The following is an 18,926-nucleotide window of genomic DNA, read 5'->3' on the forward strand; positions in this document are numbered from 1 at the left end:
TCAACAGACGCTGTGCCCGAAATAAGGGAGGGTCAAGGGGAGGGGGAACCCCTGTTCCTGGGCTTATCTTTTCCCCCTCCCTAAGTTGGTCGAGTAACTCTTTTAATGTGCGGTGCGCGCGTTCTACAATGCTTTGGCCCGTACTGTTATAGGGAATGCCATGACTCAACTGAATATCCCAGCGCGCGCAAAAGTCCTTTGTCTTCTTGCTGACATATGCCGCTCCATTATCTGTTTTAATTTTTTGTGGGATGCCAAGTTGCGCCATACAGTCCTGCCAATGTAAAATAACTGCGAGAGCATTTTGTTTAGCATGCATAGTCGCTAAAATAACTCCACTGCAGGTATCAACTGTGACATGCAGATACTTACGTGGATTAAAGGGTTCATAAATCGTAACATCAGACTGCCATATTTGGTTGGGCTGCAACCCTCGAGGGTTTACCCCTGCCTCCCAGAGGGGACCTTTGGAACACACAGGACAAGCAGCAATCACAGAGCGAGCATCTTGCAACATAATGCCAGCGAGCCTAGCTAAACCGTGAGCTCCACAGTGGAGGAGCTCATGCAGGCGGAAAGCTCGCCTTAGGTTAGAAGTTTCTTCAACCGCCAGTATGCTCTTTGCTAAGCTGTCTGCTATTTCACTCCCAGCAGAAAGAAAACTCGGTATGGAACTATGACTATTAACATGGATAGGACAGACAGGAGCGGTTCTCATTTGCAGTGCGGTGAGCAACATTCCGGCAATCTCCGACATTGCCCCAAGTGCCCATCGGCACTTCTTCAGTAACTTATATACATAGCAAGAGTCTGTGATTAGATCCAAGGCCTCTTCGGGCCATTGAGTGAGAGCCATCCATACCGCTTTGGCCTCAAGATACTGCACGGATTGCCCTTGATCTTGATAACTAATGTGGGTCCACTGACCATCCTCCTGCCATGTAACGACAGCTTTCCCAGTAATCGATGACGCGTCGGTAAAAACCGTGCGGCCTCTGGTGGGTTGTTCAACTATGGCACTAGCTGGCAAAAAATGGAGTACCTGGATTATCTCCCCACAGGGGTGTGGTCTTAGACCTTCAATACGACCCGTAAATTCAGCTATCGCCGCTTGCAGGAGCCCCACTTGTGGAAGTACCAACTCCCACTGTGCCAAAGAACAGGGCAATGCGATGACCTCTGGGTCCTTCCCTGTTAAGTGTTGAGTTTGCCTCCGACAGCGGAGAATAAGCTGGGATAATAATGTTGGCCAAGAAATTAAAGCCGTCTTTGGTTTGCCTTGATACAACCAAGCAAAAGGCCAGCCTTTTTCACCATTATTTTGAATTAGTAAACCATGGCCAGCGGTATCGGTCACGTAAATCAGGGCAGTGACCGGTTGTTCAGGTGTAAATCGAGCGAGACCCCAATGCTGGGCCTGCTCCATAATTGTCCTAAGAATCTCCTGATGGTTTCTTGAAAGAGTCCTTGGAGCTAGGGGGGAATCTCCTCCTTTCAGGAGTTGATATAAGGCACTCATTTCTGCCTCAGATATTGGAATAAAGTTTCTAAGCCACAATAGTTGTCCAATTAATTTTTGTGCCTCATGGAGTGTTGTCACTGTAGTCCAAATTTCAAATGATTGTGCTGTCACGCTTCGTGGCCTCAGTTGAGTACCTAAATACTTTACTGCACGCCCTACCTGTGTTTTCCGAGGCTCAATGTGTAACCCATGTCGCTCCAAACTGACTATCAGCTGCACGTGTGCCTTTTCCAGTAACTCCTCTTGGTTGGACGCCAATAAAACGTCATCCATGTAATGGAAAATGATGACCGTAGGGAAATTTTCTCGAATAGGGCGTATCGCAGCAGCTACAGCAATTTGACACAAGACTGGTGAGTTTTTCATGCCCTGGGGTAACACCTTCCATTGATATCTGGCGCACGGGTGTTGATTGTTAGGCTCAGGAACAGTAAAGGCAAAGCGTACTCTATCTTCTTCATGCAAGGGAACACTAAAAAAGCAATCTCTAATATCTATAACCACTATTTGATAGTCAGGTGGAATCATGGCCGGAGAAGGGAGGCCCGCTTGTAGCGGACCCATGTCTTGTATGCATGCATTAACTGCGCGTAGATCATGTAGCAGTCGCCACGCTCCCGATTTTTTCTTTATCACGAAAATGGGGGTGTTCCAGGGACTTGTAGAGGGTTCGATGTGTCCTGCGTCAAGTTCTCGTTGTACCAATTGTCGAACAGCCGCCCTCTTTTCCTCTGTCAATGGCCACTGCTCTACCCACGCTGGCTTATCTGTCAACCAGGTGAGTTTTAATGGGCGGACACAGGCAGTGGCCATTATGATAAATTTGTACGCAGCACTATATTCATCTTCTGCAAGCAACATCGTCCCAAGATGACAATGGGTAACTCAGCAATGACGGGGTTACACCATGCTACCCTAGCTTGTCCGGATTCCGGATCCTTCAACATAATTTGCATTGGGTTCCTGCTTTGATGCGAGGCCTGCATGCCTCCCACGCCTTGCAGCGAACCTCTCGGTTCGAGTGGCCAATCATCTGGCCATAGATGTGATGGGATTACTGTAACATCCGCTCCTGTATCTAAAAGGGCTCTTAACACGAGGCGTGGTGGTCCCCCCAACTCTGGGAGCCATGGGGTAACTATAATATCTACTTCTGGTCGTGTGGTCATGTTTAGGGTGAGTGCCACATACGGCGAGGCTCTATCCCCAGCCTCCTCTATTGCGCGCTCCCATCTCCCCAAGGCAGCTGAGTTGGATATTGCATCATTGGGACCGCAGGCAACTGTGCTGGTCCCGGGGAAGGAGAGACTCCCTGTGCCATACATTGCGCTGCTGTCGTCGGGCCTGTTGAGCTGATCACTGGGGCAGGTGGGGATGGCACGGCCCTCAGCCATCCCCTCTTCTCGTTTCCCCAGCCCGGTCTCCTTTGCTGACTCCCCGATTTGCACTGTCGAGCTCTGTGGCCTAGTCGCCCACAGCGCCAGCATCGTAGGTCTCTCTCTCCTTCCCCTGTTCCGGGGGTGTTTATTTTTGAAGGGCATTGTCGCGCCATGTGTCCTTGCCCCCCACACTTATGGCACGTAAGTCGTGCGCCGCGGCAGGCCGCATGGACCGCAGCCACTACCGGTTGCATACTTTGCACCTGTTCCTGTTCCAGCACGTAACGAATCATCTGTGAAAGCGTGGTCCCTATGGGTAACTGTCTTAGCAACACTGCAGTTTGTGGGTTTGCTTGCGTACGTGCACAGTCAAGCAATATCGCCTCCTTAGCCTGCTCAGGAAGTCGAGCAACCTGGAGCGCCGCTTGCCCTTTGTGAAGGGCTCACTTAACGATTGCCGTATTTGGACCCATGGAGGCTCCCTTTTATCAAGAGCCGCGATGATGCGTATCGCTTCCTGGGCAGCTTTCGAAGATGCAGCAAAATCGCGCCCCCGCATTCGCTGAGCCTGTGCCTGAGGAGTTGCGAACTGCCCTTCACCCATCAGCTGCTCTAAAGTCACTCCTGCCATGGGATGGTTGGCCTGTTGCGCCTCAATAACAACTTGGGTGCACCGATTCCTCCACTCCTCCCTAAACAATACCATCATCGAGGGGGTCAATACGGCCCGCATCAACTGAATGATATCAAAAGGTGCAAGCGGCGTTGCAAAAACACGGTCTAGTAGGACTTGGGTTTCTGGGGAATTTAATCCATGACTTTTCACCGTTGTGACCAATTCTTTCACCAACTTTGCATCTAACGGTTGCCACTCATATCCTCCACCTGGGGCTGCTCGGATAGGAAATGCTTGAATCGGAGGGGCCTGGAATCGCACTCCTTCCAAGACACAATTTTTTGCAATCATCTGCCAATCCGTCCCGATTGCCCTCTCTTTCGGCATTCCCCCTGGCATAAGACTTTCCGCATTTGCCACCACCCCTCTCAATCGGCTGATCAATGCCTCGAGTTCCCTTGAAACCTCGTTAGTCCGTCTCGGAAGCGGGGGCAGATGAGCAACAATCGAGGATCCCTCGTCACCCCCTTCGCCCTCACTGCTATCAGAGCTCATGGGGTAATCGTGTACAGGCTCCCTCCACTGTGAGGGAATACCAGTTTGATTTCCCACTGCCCCAGGGATAGGGGCTCCCTCTGGTGGCTCAGGTATCACTGGCAGTGCCGGGGGAGCCCTACCACCCCCCCCCCCGATGTCCTGCGCTCCGCTCTCTGTGTGTCCAGCACTCGTCGATCACTGGGATACAATGGGGCGTCCTCAGGTGTTTTGCCTTCCTTTTCTCCTTCCCACCATCTTCCTTCATGTAGTTCGCGATACCGCTGGGATCCCACATCAGCCCCCGGGACCCAATCCAGCAACCTATCAGTCAGCTCCCTTTCCACACATTGTTGCAACTCGCCCCAGGGGTATTGAGGAAGTGGCAGATCCGCCGGTGCAGGAGGCGCCGAAGGTTCCGTGGGCGGCCGCTCTAAACTCCCCACTTGTATCGGGAACACCTTTCCCAACTCCTTTGTTCCCGCTGCGCCATAGTCTCCCTGCACCTCCCCTTCCTCCGTTGGCTCAGCCCCCAGTAACAACGGTTCCGTCTGTGTCCCACAGGCCACTCCTTCCCAGCCAGCCTGTGTCCCCTCCGAAACTAAACTTGTTGGCTTTTCATTCCCAGGAGATTCATGCCCCATCAGCACGCCACGTGCAGCAGGCCGGCGCCACCCTGCCGCAAACCCCCTCTTGAGCACCCTTGTCGTTACCGACTTTAGTACCTTTATGAGTTCCGCGAGCTCCATCACTGTTGCCTGATCACGTCGGGGTCACCACTGTGTAGCAAACACTACACATCAAGGTTATCCCACCAGATCTCCAGCCGACCTGGGCTTTATACCCCCAGCAGTAGGCGTGTCATGTTATAAGGGGCGGAGACAAGGGAGGGTCGACCCTTAACTCTTTCTGTACAGCACGTGATCTTCCGGTCACCAGCCCTTATCTTTACTACAGCAAACCTGGTCCTTGCAAAGGATAATCCATATCTGACATACCAGAAACAGTAGGGCTACCTGCAATTAAGAACAACGAAAAAGATTAGACTTCCTATAAAGGATTAGAAATTTTAAAAAAAAAAGTTTATATTCTCTTTCTCTGTCTTTACCTGATTGTTTCCTAAGCTGTGAAATCTAAATTAGACTAATGTGTGTTTCTTGTTTTAATTTAGATTAATAACACAGGCCTTCAGATTATGCAGAAAAACATGTCTTGATACTGCAAAGACTTTAAGCATATAAGTACCACTACTCACAAGATATGTGTGAACAAAGGCTTCTGTAGGAGCAGGACCATAAACAATAAATCTAAATCTCAAATCAGACATGAGATCTGCAAACAAACTCTTACAATAACTCATCTGGCCCCCAGCCTACTCTTTACACCATTTTTTCCATGATACTCCCCAGCCCTTTTTTCATCGTATGGCCAGACATTAAATATGCTACATGAACAAGCCAGGAGCATATTCCTTCACCTAGAAAAGCTAATCTGTACTTCCAGTATCAAGTTAAAATACCCATGTACCCCCATTATTTTATGTGCTGTGTATCCACGATGCTGCTAGGGCAGCTACACTTTGGCCGTGCACATTACAGCATATCATAACAGAAAACAGATACTCTTTATTTGTATCCTGACACCTGCTGGATATACATTGATTAGGTCACCTACAGCTCTAGAGTGCCTCTTCACAGCCCACTTCACCAGACAGTTGGCACCAATGAAGCAGAAAATGGTATCTTGATGTTTCAAGGAGAACAAAACAAATGTTTGAGAAGAGCTATACCATACATCATAACTACATGTGGCATACAGCTATAAACAAATAAAAGTCACTCAAAGTGCTAACCAAGGCCACCCTGCAGGGAGCCGCGGTGCGGCGAGCGCACTGGAGCGGCTGAAGCGACGAGAGCCCGAGGGCCACCGAGTACTCCTTACCAGGCACCGGCACCACCAGCAGCTCGGACAGGTCCGGGTAGCAGCGATCACACTGGATCTGGCGGTCGATGATACAGCCCGCGATCTCCAGCACCTCGCGCGCGGTGGGCACCACAGGGCTCACTGCAGCGGGCATAGTGTGAGGTGGGGTTGGGGAAGGCTCCACGCACGACCAGAAGGCGCGAGCTCACTACCTGCCGCTCCGCACCCCGCCAAATCCCGTCAGGCCTTGCGCGCGTGACGCAGTTCCTGCTGCGCTGATTGCCTCTTCCGCTGGCGGGAAGGAGTGTAGGGTAGGATAGGGCGGGGCGGGGCGGGGCGGCGGAGAGCGCAGTAGGGTAGTGGGTATCACGGCAGCTTGGAGTACTGGACAGGGATTGCCTCTAGGCGGTACTTGGTCGGCCTGCGTGGAAAAGGGGTTCCAGTGGGAGGTGACAGACAACACCTCCTGGGGCTGGGGATTGAGCATGGCTGGAGGGGAGCTGTTGAAGCAGGGCAGGCTGACAGTCGCGTCGGGGTCGTGCTGCTTCACCGACAGGCCCTGTGGTCTGGCGGGTCGCCGCGCTATCACTATGGGCCACCTGAGGGCCAGGCGCAGTCTGTTGTCGCGGGCCCGCAAAGGCACAGGACAGGCTCGAGGAGAGCAGTGGGAAGCAGTTCCTGTCAGTGTGTGACCTTGGGTGGTTCCCTGCCTGTTTCTCTGCTAGGTGGCCACTGTAGCTCTCGGGGTATGTGTATGTGTTCCTGTGACAGCTGTGTCAAAGATATTTTATACTGCGAGCCTGATGTGATATTGTGGCAAGACCATATGGATCAGAGTTATTAAAACATACACAGATTTTGTTTGTAGTGATGTAAACCAAAAAAAGTGAGAACTCCCCTTCAAAAGCATGCACAGAGTCTCTGTTTGGAGCTAAGGTGTGGAAGCAGAGTAAGTTGCCTTTGCACCGCACTGATGCAGTGTGGCTGTTGCTTTTCCAAAATTTGGGCTGATGCATCAATGTGACTGTAGCACATGCTGTTAACTTACCAGGATTGGGCATCTGTTAAGTGTTTCATCCGCTCCGGACAGTGTAGGCACTCCCAAGCCTTTGTAGGAAGTCTCAGGGCTGGGTGAAACCTGGATTTCAGGGAAAGGGTTTGGTTTGTAAATCATGTTTACTGCCCTGACTGCAGTGATTCTCTGCTCCTGGATCAGTCCAGTGCCCGTTCTGTAAAGTTTCTATGAGAGAGCCACCTGGCATGAGAAAGGAAATCCCCCCCACTTTTCAAGTGGAGAACCTGAAGTTAAGCCCAAATCCTGCAGGGTTTACATGGCAAAGTAGTAAATTCTCCCTGTATCTTCTCAAGACTTCGTCGAGGCCTTCCGAGCAGCAACGGGAGAACGGCACAAAGCCACAGCCGGCTTCTGGCGACTAACACATGAAGCCGGGACATGAAACACCCCGCGGGCCCTGGGCCCGGCTGGGGGAGCGTACTGAGCGCCTCTCGCCGCGCCCTGTCGCTTCCTGCCGGCGCCTGTTGTGATTCCGGGGCAGCCACAGCATGGAGCCGGCGGCGGAAGGCGGTGAGTGGCGGGGTGGTGCGAGCCGAGCTGAGCCCAGTGTCCCTGGCTGACCCCCGTGGTTGTCTTTCCCCCTCCTTGCAGGCGCTGAGATGCTGGTGGGACCCGACCCAGAGCTGGCGGCCACCATGGGCTTTTCGGGCTTCGGTGCGTTGCGATGCAGGCCGGGGGGCGCCGGGCGCCCGTCTGAGGGGCGTGGGGGGTGGTCGCTTGGGGCTGGCGGCCCTTGGGGGGGGGGGCGGGGCAGGCTGGCGGTTGGAGGTGGAAACGAAGCGGTCTTGCCCGTCGCCCCTCCTGGCCTGGAGCTGCCGGAGTGCCTGTGGCCAGTGTGAGTTTGAGTCTCCTTTTTCTTCATTTTCAGGGAAGAAAGCTCGGACTTTCGACCTCGAAACTACGTTTGAGCAAACGAGAACTGCCGTGGAGAGGAGCAGGAAGATCTTGGGTAAGAAATGCGAGTGTTGTCAGCTAATGCATTTTAAAACGTGTTTTGTTTTTCTGTCTTGGGATGATGTTTAAAGTGTATCAGATTGGCTAACTAGAAAACAAACAAACAAATGCAGTTTTGTTCAAGGAAGATAGCCCTAAACACTTTGGGGCTTGGTAAATAGGCAAGTTATTAATTTACATATGTTGTTAGAGTATGTAAGAGCAATGTGCACGTGTGAGGTTCCTGTTGTGAGGCATAGCTTACAGATACAGGAAAAAAGTGAATTTGAACACAAGACTCTCTTTCCTTCTTTTACTTAGCTGTGTATTTATTTTGGAAGGAAAGTTGGTACAGATAACTTTAATCTAGAGAGAACAGGAAAAAAAAGAAGAAATGTGTGTGTCTTATAACCTGCTGTTTGGTATATAGCAGCCCAAAAGTTTGTCTCTATCTTCTGCTGTGCTGGGAGCAGGTAAGTTTTCAAGGTGGTGGTTTGAGAGTGGGAGATGGAGAAAATTGTACGTTTTGCTGCCCGTATCCAAGCAAACACCGTTCCAAAGATGGTCCTTAGGAGACACTCATGTATGTTCTAGAATTCCGTTTGCCAACCCAAACGGTCCATGCTTTCTCCCTCTGCTTGGACAGCATGTGCAGAATGTGTAGGGTTTGGTGTTTGGGTTTTGGTTTGTTTTTTTTTCTTTTCTTTTTTTTCATGCGATGCCATCATGATTGAGCAGTTTCTGTCCTGCTAGATTAGGCCTAATTTGCTCTCTAAAATGTTGTAGTTTATGAAGATGATAGACTTGAAGCCCCTTATCATGAAGAAAGCAATTTTGTATGAAAGAATGAGATCATTGCAGTGTTGGTTGTTTTTGTTTTGATTCTACACAGAACCACATGAACAGACCCCTGTGGAGGCTCATTGACTTTATGGCCTTCAAGACACTGTGAAATTCAAATAGACAAGGGATTCCAAAACTTGATTTGGACCCTTTTTTTTGTATTGGCTGAATCTAAACACAACAAGATTTCTTCCATGTTGGAAACCTTTTCATGTTTGATACTGGTTCAGGTTGAGCTATCATTCCTTTTGAGAGATCATCTGCTTACACCGTGTTTTAGTTTAGGAGGGAAATCCAGTAAGCGATTACAAAAACATAATGTTTTTAAGTCAAGATATCTTGAATTGCATCTTGAATGTCTGTCGTCGTCCCCCCCCCCAAATGTTTCTAGGCTCATACCCATAAAGGAAGCACAAAGCATTTTATTGTTTATAAGATTAGTCATTTTACCAAAAATGACAAAGCTTTGTATATAATTCAGCTGTTTAACTTAGAAACAAATTTTGGTATTTATAATATAGTAATCAGAAAGGTGTACGTTTTACAGCTTTTTTTGGGTGGGGGGGGTAATGTGAGCATTTTATTTTCAGATTTCTTAAAAAACACTGTTGACTCTTAATTTTTTGGAATACCTATGATAACTTTTGGAAACATCTCCTCCGCTACCCGAGCTGTGGAGAAAAATGAACTGAGATCAAAATATGTTTCCTGGTTCTGTATCTTGCAGGCATTTGTGTTTCTCTTCAGAGGAAAATGCTTCCTAGCTTTGGTACAAAACATGTTTGGTGGTTTTGGTTTTTTTTAGTTTAGTTAGCAAACAGTCTTTACTCTTAAACTATGTGAATGAGCAAAAAAGAAAGTCATGTTTCTTGTATAGATTGAAAGTAATTTTTCTCTGCTTAATAGAAGTTATTTGAGCACTTTTAGAAATACAGTAGCTGTATCTGTTCCCCTGTCATAATCCTACCATTCTTATTTTAACTTTGAAATGGAAGATTCTGTTTACTTTGATTTTGTTGCAATGTTCCACAGGGATTCTTTTTCAGTAAGTGAAGTGGGAATAAAGAGAGTTGTATTTATTTTCCATAAGTCATATTTAGAGTTAATTTATTTACACATATGTATACTTATGTACTAATTTACACTGCGCTATGAAAACCTCAAGAACTCTCTGAGGTAATCATACTATTTTATTATAGTGTTGAAAATACTGAAATATCAGCATCATTATATGATCAACTTATGTTTGATAGTATGTACAAACTAACAACTATATCAGGAATAGTGTGGCCAGCAGGACCAGGGAGATGATAGTGCCCCTATACTCGGCACTGGTGAGGCCCCACCTTGAGTACTGTGTTCAGTTTTGGGCCCCTCACTACAAGAAGGACATCGAGGTGCTGGAGCACGTCCAAATAAGGGCAGCGAAGCTGGTGAAGGGTCTGGAGAACAGGTCATACGAGGAGCGGCTGAGGGAGCTGGGGTTGTTTAGTTTGGAGAAGAGGAGGCTGAGGGGAGACCTTATTGCTCTCTACAACTACCTGAAAGGAGGTTGTAGTGAGGTGGGGGTCGGTCTCTTCTCCCAAGTAACAAGGGACAGGACGAGAGGAAACGGCCTCAAGTTGTGCCAGGAGAAGTTTAGGTTGGATATTAGGAAAAACTTCTTCACCGAAAGGGTAGTCAGGCATTGGAACAGGCTGCCCAGGGAAGTGGTTGAGTCCCCATCCCTGGAGGTATTTAAAAGAAGGGTAGACGTGGTGCTTGAGGACATGGTTTAGTGGTGGACTTGGCAGTGCTAGGTTGACGGTTGGACTCGATGATCTTAAGGGTCTTTTCCAACCTTAACGATTCTATGATTCTATGAACTGGAAGGTGTTTGCATTTTCCTTGTGACATTTTATTTTTCTGGGTGATCATTGCAGTAGCCATGGAAATTTGATTTATATGGAAAAGTAATCTATTTTAAGGTAAAATCCTTTATTTGCTGTTACCTTTTCAAATATTTCATATAGGTCTGAAAATGAAGAAAATTGTTTTACTGTCCTCAGCAGGCCTCTAATTTTATTATTTTCTAAAAGTCTTGATTATTTGTCATTTATGCGCTCTCCATATTCAGAGGCTCATGAAAGAGAGAAGGAAGACCAGGCTGGAAAATAATTTAGAAGTCCACACACTGATTCATCAGCTTCAGCCTCCAGTGCAACAGGAGTGGGTACTTAGATATGGTGGGAGATTCCATGTAATAGCTTTCTTATCTGAAGAGTTGTGGTTTGGGTTTGGGTTGGGGTTTTTTTTGTTTGGTTTTTTTTTTTTTTTTCTTTTAGAGCATGAGCATCATTTAACTTGTGTGAACATGTCTATGTTATCTGAAGTCTTTCAGTGGAAATACTGATTTTTTTTTTTATCTATGCTTTCTTAAAGATGTGTCAATATTTGTAAATATTGACATTATATATATTTAATAGTTAATTTTGCAGTCTCCTCCCTAATCCTGTTTGGCATACTTTTGACATACAAGAATATACTTGTTCATGCCTGCTGAAAAATAAAGCAAAATAGGTAGAGAGACTCCGTATGCACATTGTATGGAGTAGCAGTGGGGTTGAGAAAGTATTTTGATTTGACTTCAGACTGAAATTTTTACTCCCAAATTTGTCAAAGTTTGCTTGTCATCGATGAACAATAAATGCTACTGCTTTGACTGTTTGAATTCTTAAATTTTGGGAAATCAAAAGTAGCTGAATATAATGGGGGCCACATCACTCAGGGATGTGTGGCAGGGATTGTGGAGGTCAGTGCACTGTAAATTTTTAGGTTTCTATATCTATGGAAATCTAATAACCCATACAAGACTCTAGCAGACCTATAGATGTGTGTGTGTGTGTGTATATATATATATCTTGTGAGCTGATAGAGTCTATATGTGGTAGGTGGTTATAGACAAACTTGTAGTGTTTCAGACTGTGAACAAATTTCTATTACAAAATTTATTTTTTGTCTGTTGCTCTATAGAAAGGTCAAATGAGCTGTGGACTCTCACTGAAATAACTGATTGCACAATATACTACCCTATAGATCCTGTGTTATGTCTTGTGCATGAGGGAAAAATATTCTGTGCTCCCATTCACTTTTGATGATCTTCGATACCTATCTGGTGAAATAATGGAGGATGACAAGAATTTAAATGTAATGTGATTGTGTACTGTATATGGGTGACTTCAATATAAGAAGTCAATTAAAACAAATGGTAAGGTGGAAAGTAGTCAGATTATATAGAGCCTTTCCCTAATCTTCTCATTTTGGTAAGGGACTTGAGAGAACTCCAGGCTCTTTGTATAAAAGAAGATAATAACTACCTTTCAGTATTCTGAGTTATTAGGTAGGATCTGGTAACTCACCAGAGTTCTGTTGATATTAAGTTTTCTTTGTTTTTCTTTTTTTGTTTTTACTGAGGTTTGAGAAGGGAGGGCATGACGTGAAAAGCTCATGGAACTGGAAGCTGAACACGTCAGCTTGCAATTTTATATTTCCTTGTAAATTATGATACGTAGTGTAGAACTTTGTGCTGAAAACAGGAAGCCGGTGAAAGCGACGTGCCATTGTGACTCGGCCTTAATTCAGAGGAACAATCCTACAACTGACAATTGAAGTCTGAAATGTAGGACTCTCAGTGCTTCTTTTTATAATGCAGATTTTAGTTACTGTAAACTGATCTAATATATTATGGCTTGTTCTATTCTCTGAAAATGGCAACACTTTCCTGAATATTACTTTTTAAAAAAAATTCTTCATACTAATTTTTTAATTTTTAAAAGGGAGTTGGTCACTCCAAAACAATGTGAAGAACAGCTACTGATTCTTTTTGTTTTTGAACTACTTTGCTACAGAGAAATGTTTCCAATAGTTATGGTACTTACATATTTATGCATAAGTACAATAATAATTATGCTTTGTGAAATGAAAGCATCTGCTAGTATATAAAAAGAAAAAGCCTGAGAAAATAGTGGATGATGTGAGGAGAGTGAACACACGGGGGAGATATGCCCACATACTTGCACAACTCTCAGAATGTTTTTCGTTATTTCCCGTGTGCCATCTGTGCTCTTATGCGGCTTTCTTTTTTTCCTCTTACAGCTTGTTTCACTTACTGAGGAGGTAATGAGGGAAAGCAAAAAACAATTCTTTACACTTCTCTGAATCCTGGAAAAGGGGCTGACAAACTGGTTCTTTCTTTACAGCCTCTGGTAGAGGAAGACTGTAAGGCTGAAAGTTGCAGGAAATGCCACTATATGTCTGCTCTCTTATTTTGTCCTTTCTGTCAGCACCATTCCTGGTCACTGTCAGAAGGGTATTACTCAGCTAGATGGGCTTTTGGTCTGGCTGCATTGGGATGTTCTTATGTTTGAATCTCTTCCAGTCAGGACAGAGGATACCAGTAGCTGTAGCACTTGGCTGTCTCTGCCAAGCTTGGAGTGTGGTGAAAAATAGCACTGCAGTTCTGGCCATTTCACATGCAGAATGATTACATTGCCTCTCAAAGTATTGAAATGTTTGAATCGATTGATTTATCCTCTCTAGCAAATGAGGGAATGCTAAGGATATGTAATTAGGAAGCTAGATATTGTTCTTGGGTGTCTATAGAAAGATCTGAAAATCTGGGACTCCAGGATTGGAAGGGCCTCCTTGAATCATTATATTGTATACACTCTTCTCACTGGCAGCTACAGTGTATGTTTGGTTCCATTCCAAAACTAATTACATTATTTATCTTTTAGGGAAAAGATATGTGGTTTGCTAGTCTGGGAATACATATTGACTCTTAAAATACAACTCTTGCATATAGTATTGTAAAATTGTTAGTTTTGGGGATACCGAACATGAAGAACTTTGAAGGTCCCAACCCATCCCTCACATGCTGGAAAAGCTTCCTTTTAACAAAAGGATCTTGATTGCCCCATTGTTGTAGAATAAGAGAAGCTCTTTTTATTTGATTTAGATTTATTAGATAATCATATCCTGATCTAGGTCTTTAAATGTCTCTCATCACTATGCAAAACAAAGTTTGTATGTAGAGGTAATATGTTTTATTAGGCTAGTAAATATAGTTGGAAAAATTAGACAAGTTTTCAGGCATGCAAGCCCTTCTCATCACTGTAACATCTGAGGGTCTAATTCATGTTGGTTTTAGTTTGTTTTGATTTCTTCCTAAAATAGAATTCCACTTGCTCATCCAAGACAAATATTTGCTGTGTAACCTATTACCTGCTTGGTGTACAGCTGTTTTGGGGAGGGCTGCATTCTCTGTCACAATTACACTTTTCTTAATGCTTTATTATGTTCTTGAACTTGTGTGTTTTTATTATCATTTTTAAGTGATAACCCAAACTTTAGAAAGAACCCAATACCTCTGTAGTCATCTTTTTTTCTTTTGCAGTCTGCTCACTTGTAAACTCACATACATGCTCTTAAAATATAAGCTCCAAAAGTAAGCCTTGCAACTTGAGCTTATCTCACTGAATCTGAAAGGAACAGCTGATTTCTGCTGCAAGGTATCACTATAATGATAGTATGTAACCTAGTCAAAAGGCAGTTTTCTGCTTATCATCACTTTTAGACCTTTTGCCAGTTAGAATGCCACCTACTTGATAACTACCAGCAGAGGGAGCACATTATTTTGAATAAACTGAATGAGCGTGGATTAAATAGTTCTACTTACTTTCCAGAAATTTTCCAATGCCAAAAATAATGTGTTCACACAACTGATTTGGACGACAGTGGAATGATAATTTAATGTAACTTTTAGAATCTAGATGTGTGATAGTTTACTGAATAGCAAATATTTTCTCAAAAGTGCCTGATTCCCTGTACTACTTTACTGGCATTATAAGGCAAGTGCCATGCTTTGTGTTCTCACTCTGGTTGTGAACCTGGACCATTACTCTTTTGAGTTCCACCCAGCCAACAGAGGTGCAGAGTGTCTGCACAAGCTGCAACCCGAAGCAGCATCTTGAAAATACTCTGTAACAACGTTTTCTGTTGGCTTCTAAGCAGTATTGAAACCCATATTAATGATGTGGTACTGTTATTTTTACAGTTCATCTAACTTTTTCTTTGTTTTATTCTTTTTCTTTGTTTTATTCTGTCCAGTTTTTTGAATTATGATATTCCTATGATATTCCTTTTTTTAAAGCTTTGTTTATGCTTTCAAGATGATGGTGGGCCTACACTGTTAATAAAAATTTGTTTACATTTTACTGCTAATTTCAGTGTTTACAAATTTATATCAGTGCTCAACATCTTTTATCTGAAAATTCCTGTGGAAGTGCTGTTGTTCTTGATATAGTAATTTTTTAAATTTTTCCATGCATAGAGACAGCCTGTAGTAAAAGTAGCTCAGATGAAGAGTTAATGCAATCTGTGCAATCCCAGACTTCTGCTCAAGGTCCAGCTGAGAATACTGATAATGATGATGAATTCATCGGGCCACCACTTCCACCTGGGTTCAAGGATAGTGATGATGATAATGACAATGATGATACAGAGGAGGAAGATAATGTAAGTATTTTGTTCCTCTTTAATGTTTTAACAGTTTGAGTAGACTAACTTGTAAGTATGCTCTTTCCTTTATGATTGAATTTGAAGGTGAAGTATGACTGTTGTTTGAAATGCAGGGGGTTTGTATTTTTTCTAATGATTATTCAACAGATGCAAATAATTTTCATTTAAAAATACCCAGATTTTTTTAAAATGTATGCATGTGAATCTCAAGGGAAATTCATCATCAATTAGTATACATTGTTTACTCTTTTTCTTTTTTGTTTTTGCATTTTGAAATAGCTATATAAATAAAGATTTTATAAAAATATTTTATATAGTTTGTTTCCCAATGCATGTGTAGGGTGTTTTTCTCCAAGAAAGGGGAGGTAGAGGTGGGCTTGAATCTAGGGAGAATCATTGTGCCAAAACTGTTCTGAGAAAATGTACTGCTGTAACTGAGGGGAGTGTTTTGTTTGTTTTTGGTTTGGTTTTTTTTTTCTAAATCTAAATAAGTGCTAGACTGGTTTGTTAGAGTGAATATAGGTTGTATATATGTATGTTAAAAGCAAGGAGAAAACCCCAAACAGCCTAATTTGGGTATCAGATAGTTGACAAATCTCTCTCTATTTAGTTAAAAGTTTAACGGTTTGATGTTCTTTCTCCAAAGACTCCTGGATTGAATATTTTGTGGCAGTGGATTTTGTATGATGGTTTCTATGTTGTTTTGTATTAACAATGGTAAATGGTAAAAGTCCTGTAAAAACAGCCTTACTTATGCTGTTTTGAACTATTTGGTAGCAAAACCTGTATGCCCTGTTACATAAATAGAAACCTAATCCTAAAAACTAAATTCTAAGGTGTCTCAGGGGTTTCTTGTCAATTCCTCTTCAGTTTTGACTAGGTGTTTAGTTCTTTTCCTGTAAAATCTCTTACCTTGCATCTTGTGAACTAGAAAACAAGTTTAGACTACTCGCTTAAAATGAGCGAGAGCAACTTCTTGAGCAATGACATAACTGATTTTTAGAGCGAGCCTAACCTTGTATGATCACAAATTTTTGGGGATTTTTTTTTTCAGGGGATAAGTGACGGGAAATTCTGATGCTTTAAGGTTTTTTATTACTTTGTCTGATCTGCTTGTTGCCTACTGATTTCTTTAAATATTAAACTGTACGTTTTTAGCGCCATATCTCCTGTGATCTCATCTCTACCCCAGATATGACTTGTTTTGTCTTAGGGAACCAACTGCTGATAAATCCCAAACTTTCTTTGAGAATGTTGTAAGTCATAAGTGCCTTAAGTTAACTCATGAATTAATATTGATCTATATCAGGAATTCCCTTAACTTTGAGGTGTAATGGCACTGTGGAGTGAGTCCATATTCCTGAGGATGTTGTAGACTCAGCAGATTTCAGTTGCTGTGGATCATGTCATATTGAAGTCACTACTTCTTTTCTGCCAATTTTCATCTTTTCTCCCATCTCAGGTCTGCTTGTTTATATGTATTTTCAGATTTTACAGTGCTTTATCCAGAAATTTAATCAAACATGAATCTCTCCAACAGATAATCAGAATAATAGTTCCTGTCTTGAAAAGTACTTACATTTTTTGATGCTGAAGGAAATGTTTGGTCTTGTTCAGTTTTGGCTCTAAATAGTTTTCAACCTTTTTAATTATCCAGAGTGTTAGTGTGTACGCAGATTGTGGTGAACCCAGATGCTTGTCATTTTGGAAAAAACCCACAATATATTGGATTTACACAAAGAAGAACAACTTCTGAAAGTATCTATTAATAGCTGCTAAGTTTGTGCATGTATGTACTAGGAAGTGGTAAATCTCAAAAAATGTATGCTTATTCTGCACAGGTATTTTGTTCTTTCTTTGGGGTCTCACCAGAATGCCCTTATAAATCACAGCTCTCCCTAGCTGTCCCTGTTTCTCTTCCCAGAAAAAACAATCTTTTGCTCTGCTTTCAGCACTTCTGAAGCTTGTAACTGCCTTATAGCACTGAATAATTAAAGCCACGCAGAAAGAAACAATCAGGCATGGGAATCAAGTCCTGCCAGGTATCTTTAATCTTTGGGAGAGTAAAAGTTCTTCAAGATGCTCAAAGGATTTCAGTGTATATGACACTAAAATAAAACAGTGTAAATTTGAAATCATGTTATATCCTGGCAACTAAACCCGAGGTTAAGCTTCATGTCTGCTAATATTTCATAGAAGTATTGCACAAAACTTTGCATCAGAAATCTCTTGTAGCTATTCATCCCAATCTTTTCTACGCAGACTTTACTGTTCTTTACTTTGTTTCCATGTTGCGTCCTTACTTATTTTCTTAAACAACAATGGAGATTTGAAAACACTAGAACTATAAGCAGCAATTGTCTTGGGGGGGGTGGATGTATATTTCTGTGGAATGCCTTCTTGTCAGGATCTTAAGGAATTAAATTGATTTCTAAACTGAGTGTCTCTAGATTGCTCTTCCTAATAATTAATGGAATTTTGGATGTGTTGGAAAATCATAGAGAATTTTGCTTAAAAAACACTCTTATCAGATTAGCTAAATAATGGTAGTTCATCTTATAACTAAATTTTTCTTGAAACTCATGCCAAAAATTACTAGGGTTTTCTTTTGCAAATGAGAATTGATACAAATAGCTTGTGGTTTGAGCATAATTTTATTGTAAGACTGGATTAAAATTTTGGAAAACTTTTCCCCTGGTTCCATGGTCTATTTGAGACATCACTTTCTGTGGTTAGCAAAAAACATTATATATTTAGCTTGCTGTAATTCCTTTCTGAAATAAAATACATATACCTTTCAATTAAGTGTGTTGGCAATGGTCTTGCCTACATATACTGAATTGGCAAAATTATTTGGTTGCATCAAAGAAAGTTTCACCACGTTGGTCAAGTAAGCTATAATGGAAATACACTAAATATTCAACATCTGTTTTATTGCATCATCAGTGGAAGGCTGGCATCCTTTGACATCTTTTTTGTCGAGTAATTTTAGTTGAGTAATTTTATTAGGTTCACATGAATCAAGAGTCCTATATATACTACTGTTTCAGTTTATGGTATAATCATCTCTTTCACCTCAGTAGTGAGTGCTATATGGATTCCTAAATGCTGTCATGTTCAAACTACAGATTAGTGCCAAGTTGTAGCTGACTCATTCATTTATTCATATGTATGGAATAAATGAGGGCTTGTAGGAGAAGGTAACTAAATGCTGAGCACTCGTTTAGGTAGTCATAGCAGTGTGGGAGAGCAATATTATTTAATAATTGAGAAATGGCAGGAAGATGCATAACATCTCTTAAGTGGTAAAACTCTGTGTATTTTTGGAGATAATATGTATGTTCCACAGAAAAGGGTAAGGCTTTCAGTAGTAGAGATAGCTTATGAAGCGAAGAGGGGATTATCAACAATGAAATAGAAAATATGTGTTTCTTTTTAATCCCTCTGTGTTATAGTGTGATGTGTACCTGTCTTCTGTTGTCCTCCATCAAAGATGGCTGCGCCTTAGTAGGGCTTTGTGCATTGAAATCTCTAAAATGCGGT

At 43.0% G+C, this 18,926-nt stretch overlaps 1 protein-coding gene across 1 annotated transcript in view; it reads left to right on the plus strand.

Moving 5' to 3' along the window:
- The first annotated feature begins 7,419 nt into the window (after positions 1-7,419).
- Positions 7,420-18,926, plus strand: part of LOC148051691 (uncharacterized) — a 52,765-nt gene continuing 41,258 nt past the window's right edge. The window contains exons 1-4 of the mRNA XM_087735455.1: positions 7,420-7,559; positions 7,641-7,703; positions 7,918-7,998; positions 15,196-15,380. Coding sequence (XP_087591581.1) covers positions 7,538-7,559; positions 7,641-7,703; positions 7,918-7,998; positions 15,196-15,380 — 351 coding nt within the window. The 5' untranslated portion in view covers positions 7,420-7,537. The remainder of the gene's footprint in view (positions 7,560-7,640; positions 7,704-7,917; positions 7,999-15,195; positions 15,381-18,926) is intronic.

The sequence above is a fragment of the Nipponia nippon genome, unplaced genomic scaffold (assembly GCF_047370975.1).
Source record: "Nipponia nippon isolate SJK-2023a ecotype South Korea unplaced genomic scaffold, ASM4737097v1 scaffold_57, whole genome shotgun sequence".
NCBI lineage: Eukaryota > Metazoa > Chordata > Aves > Pelecaniformes > Threskiornithidae > Nipponia > Nipponia nippon.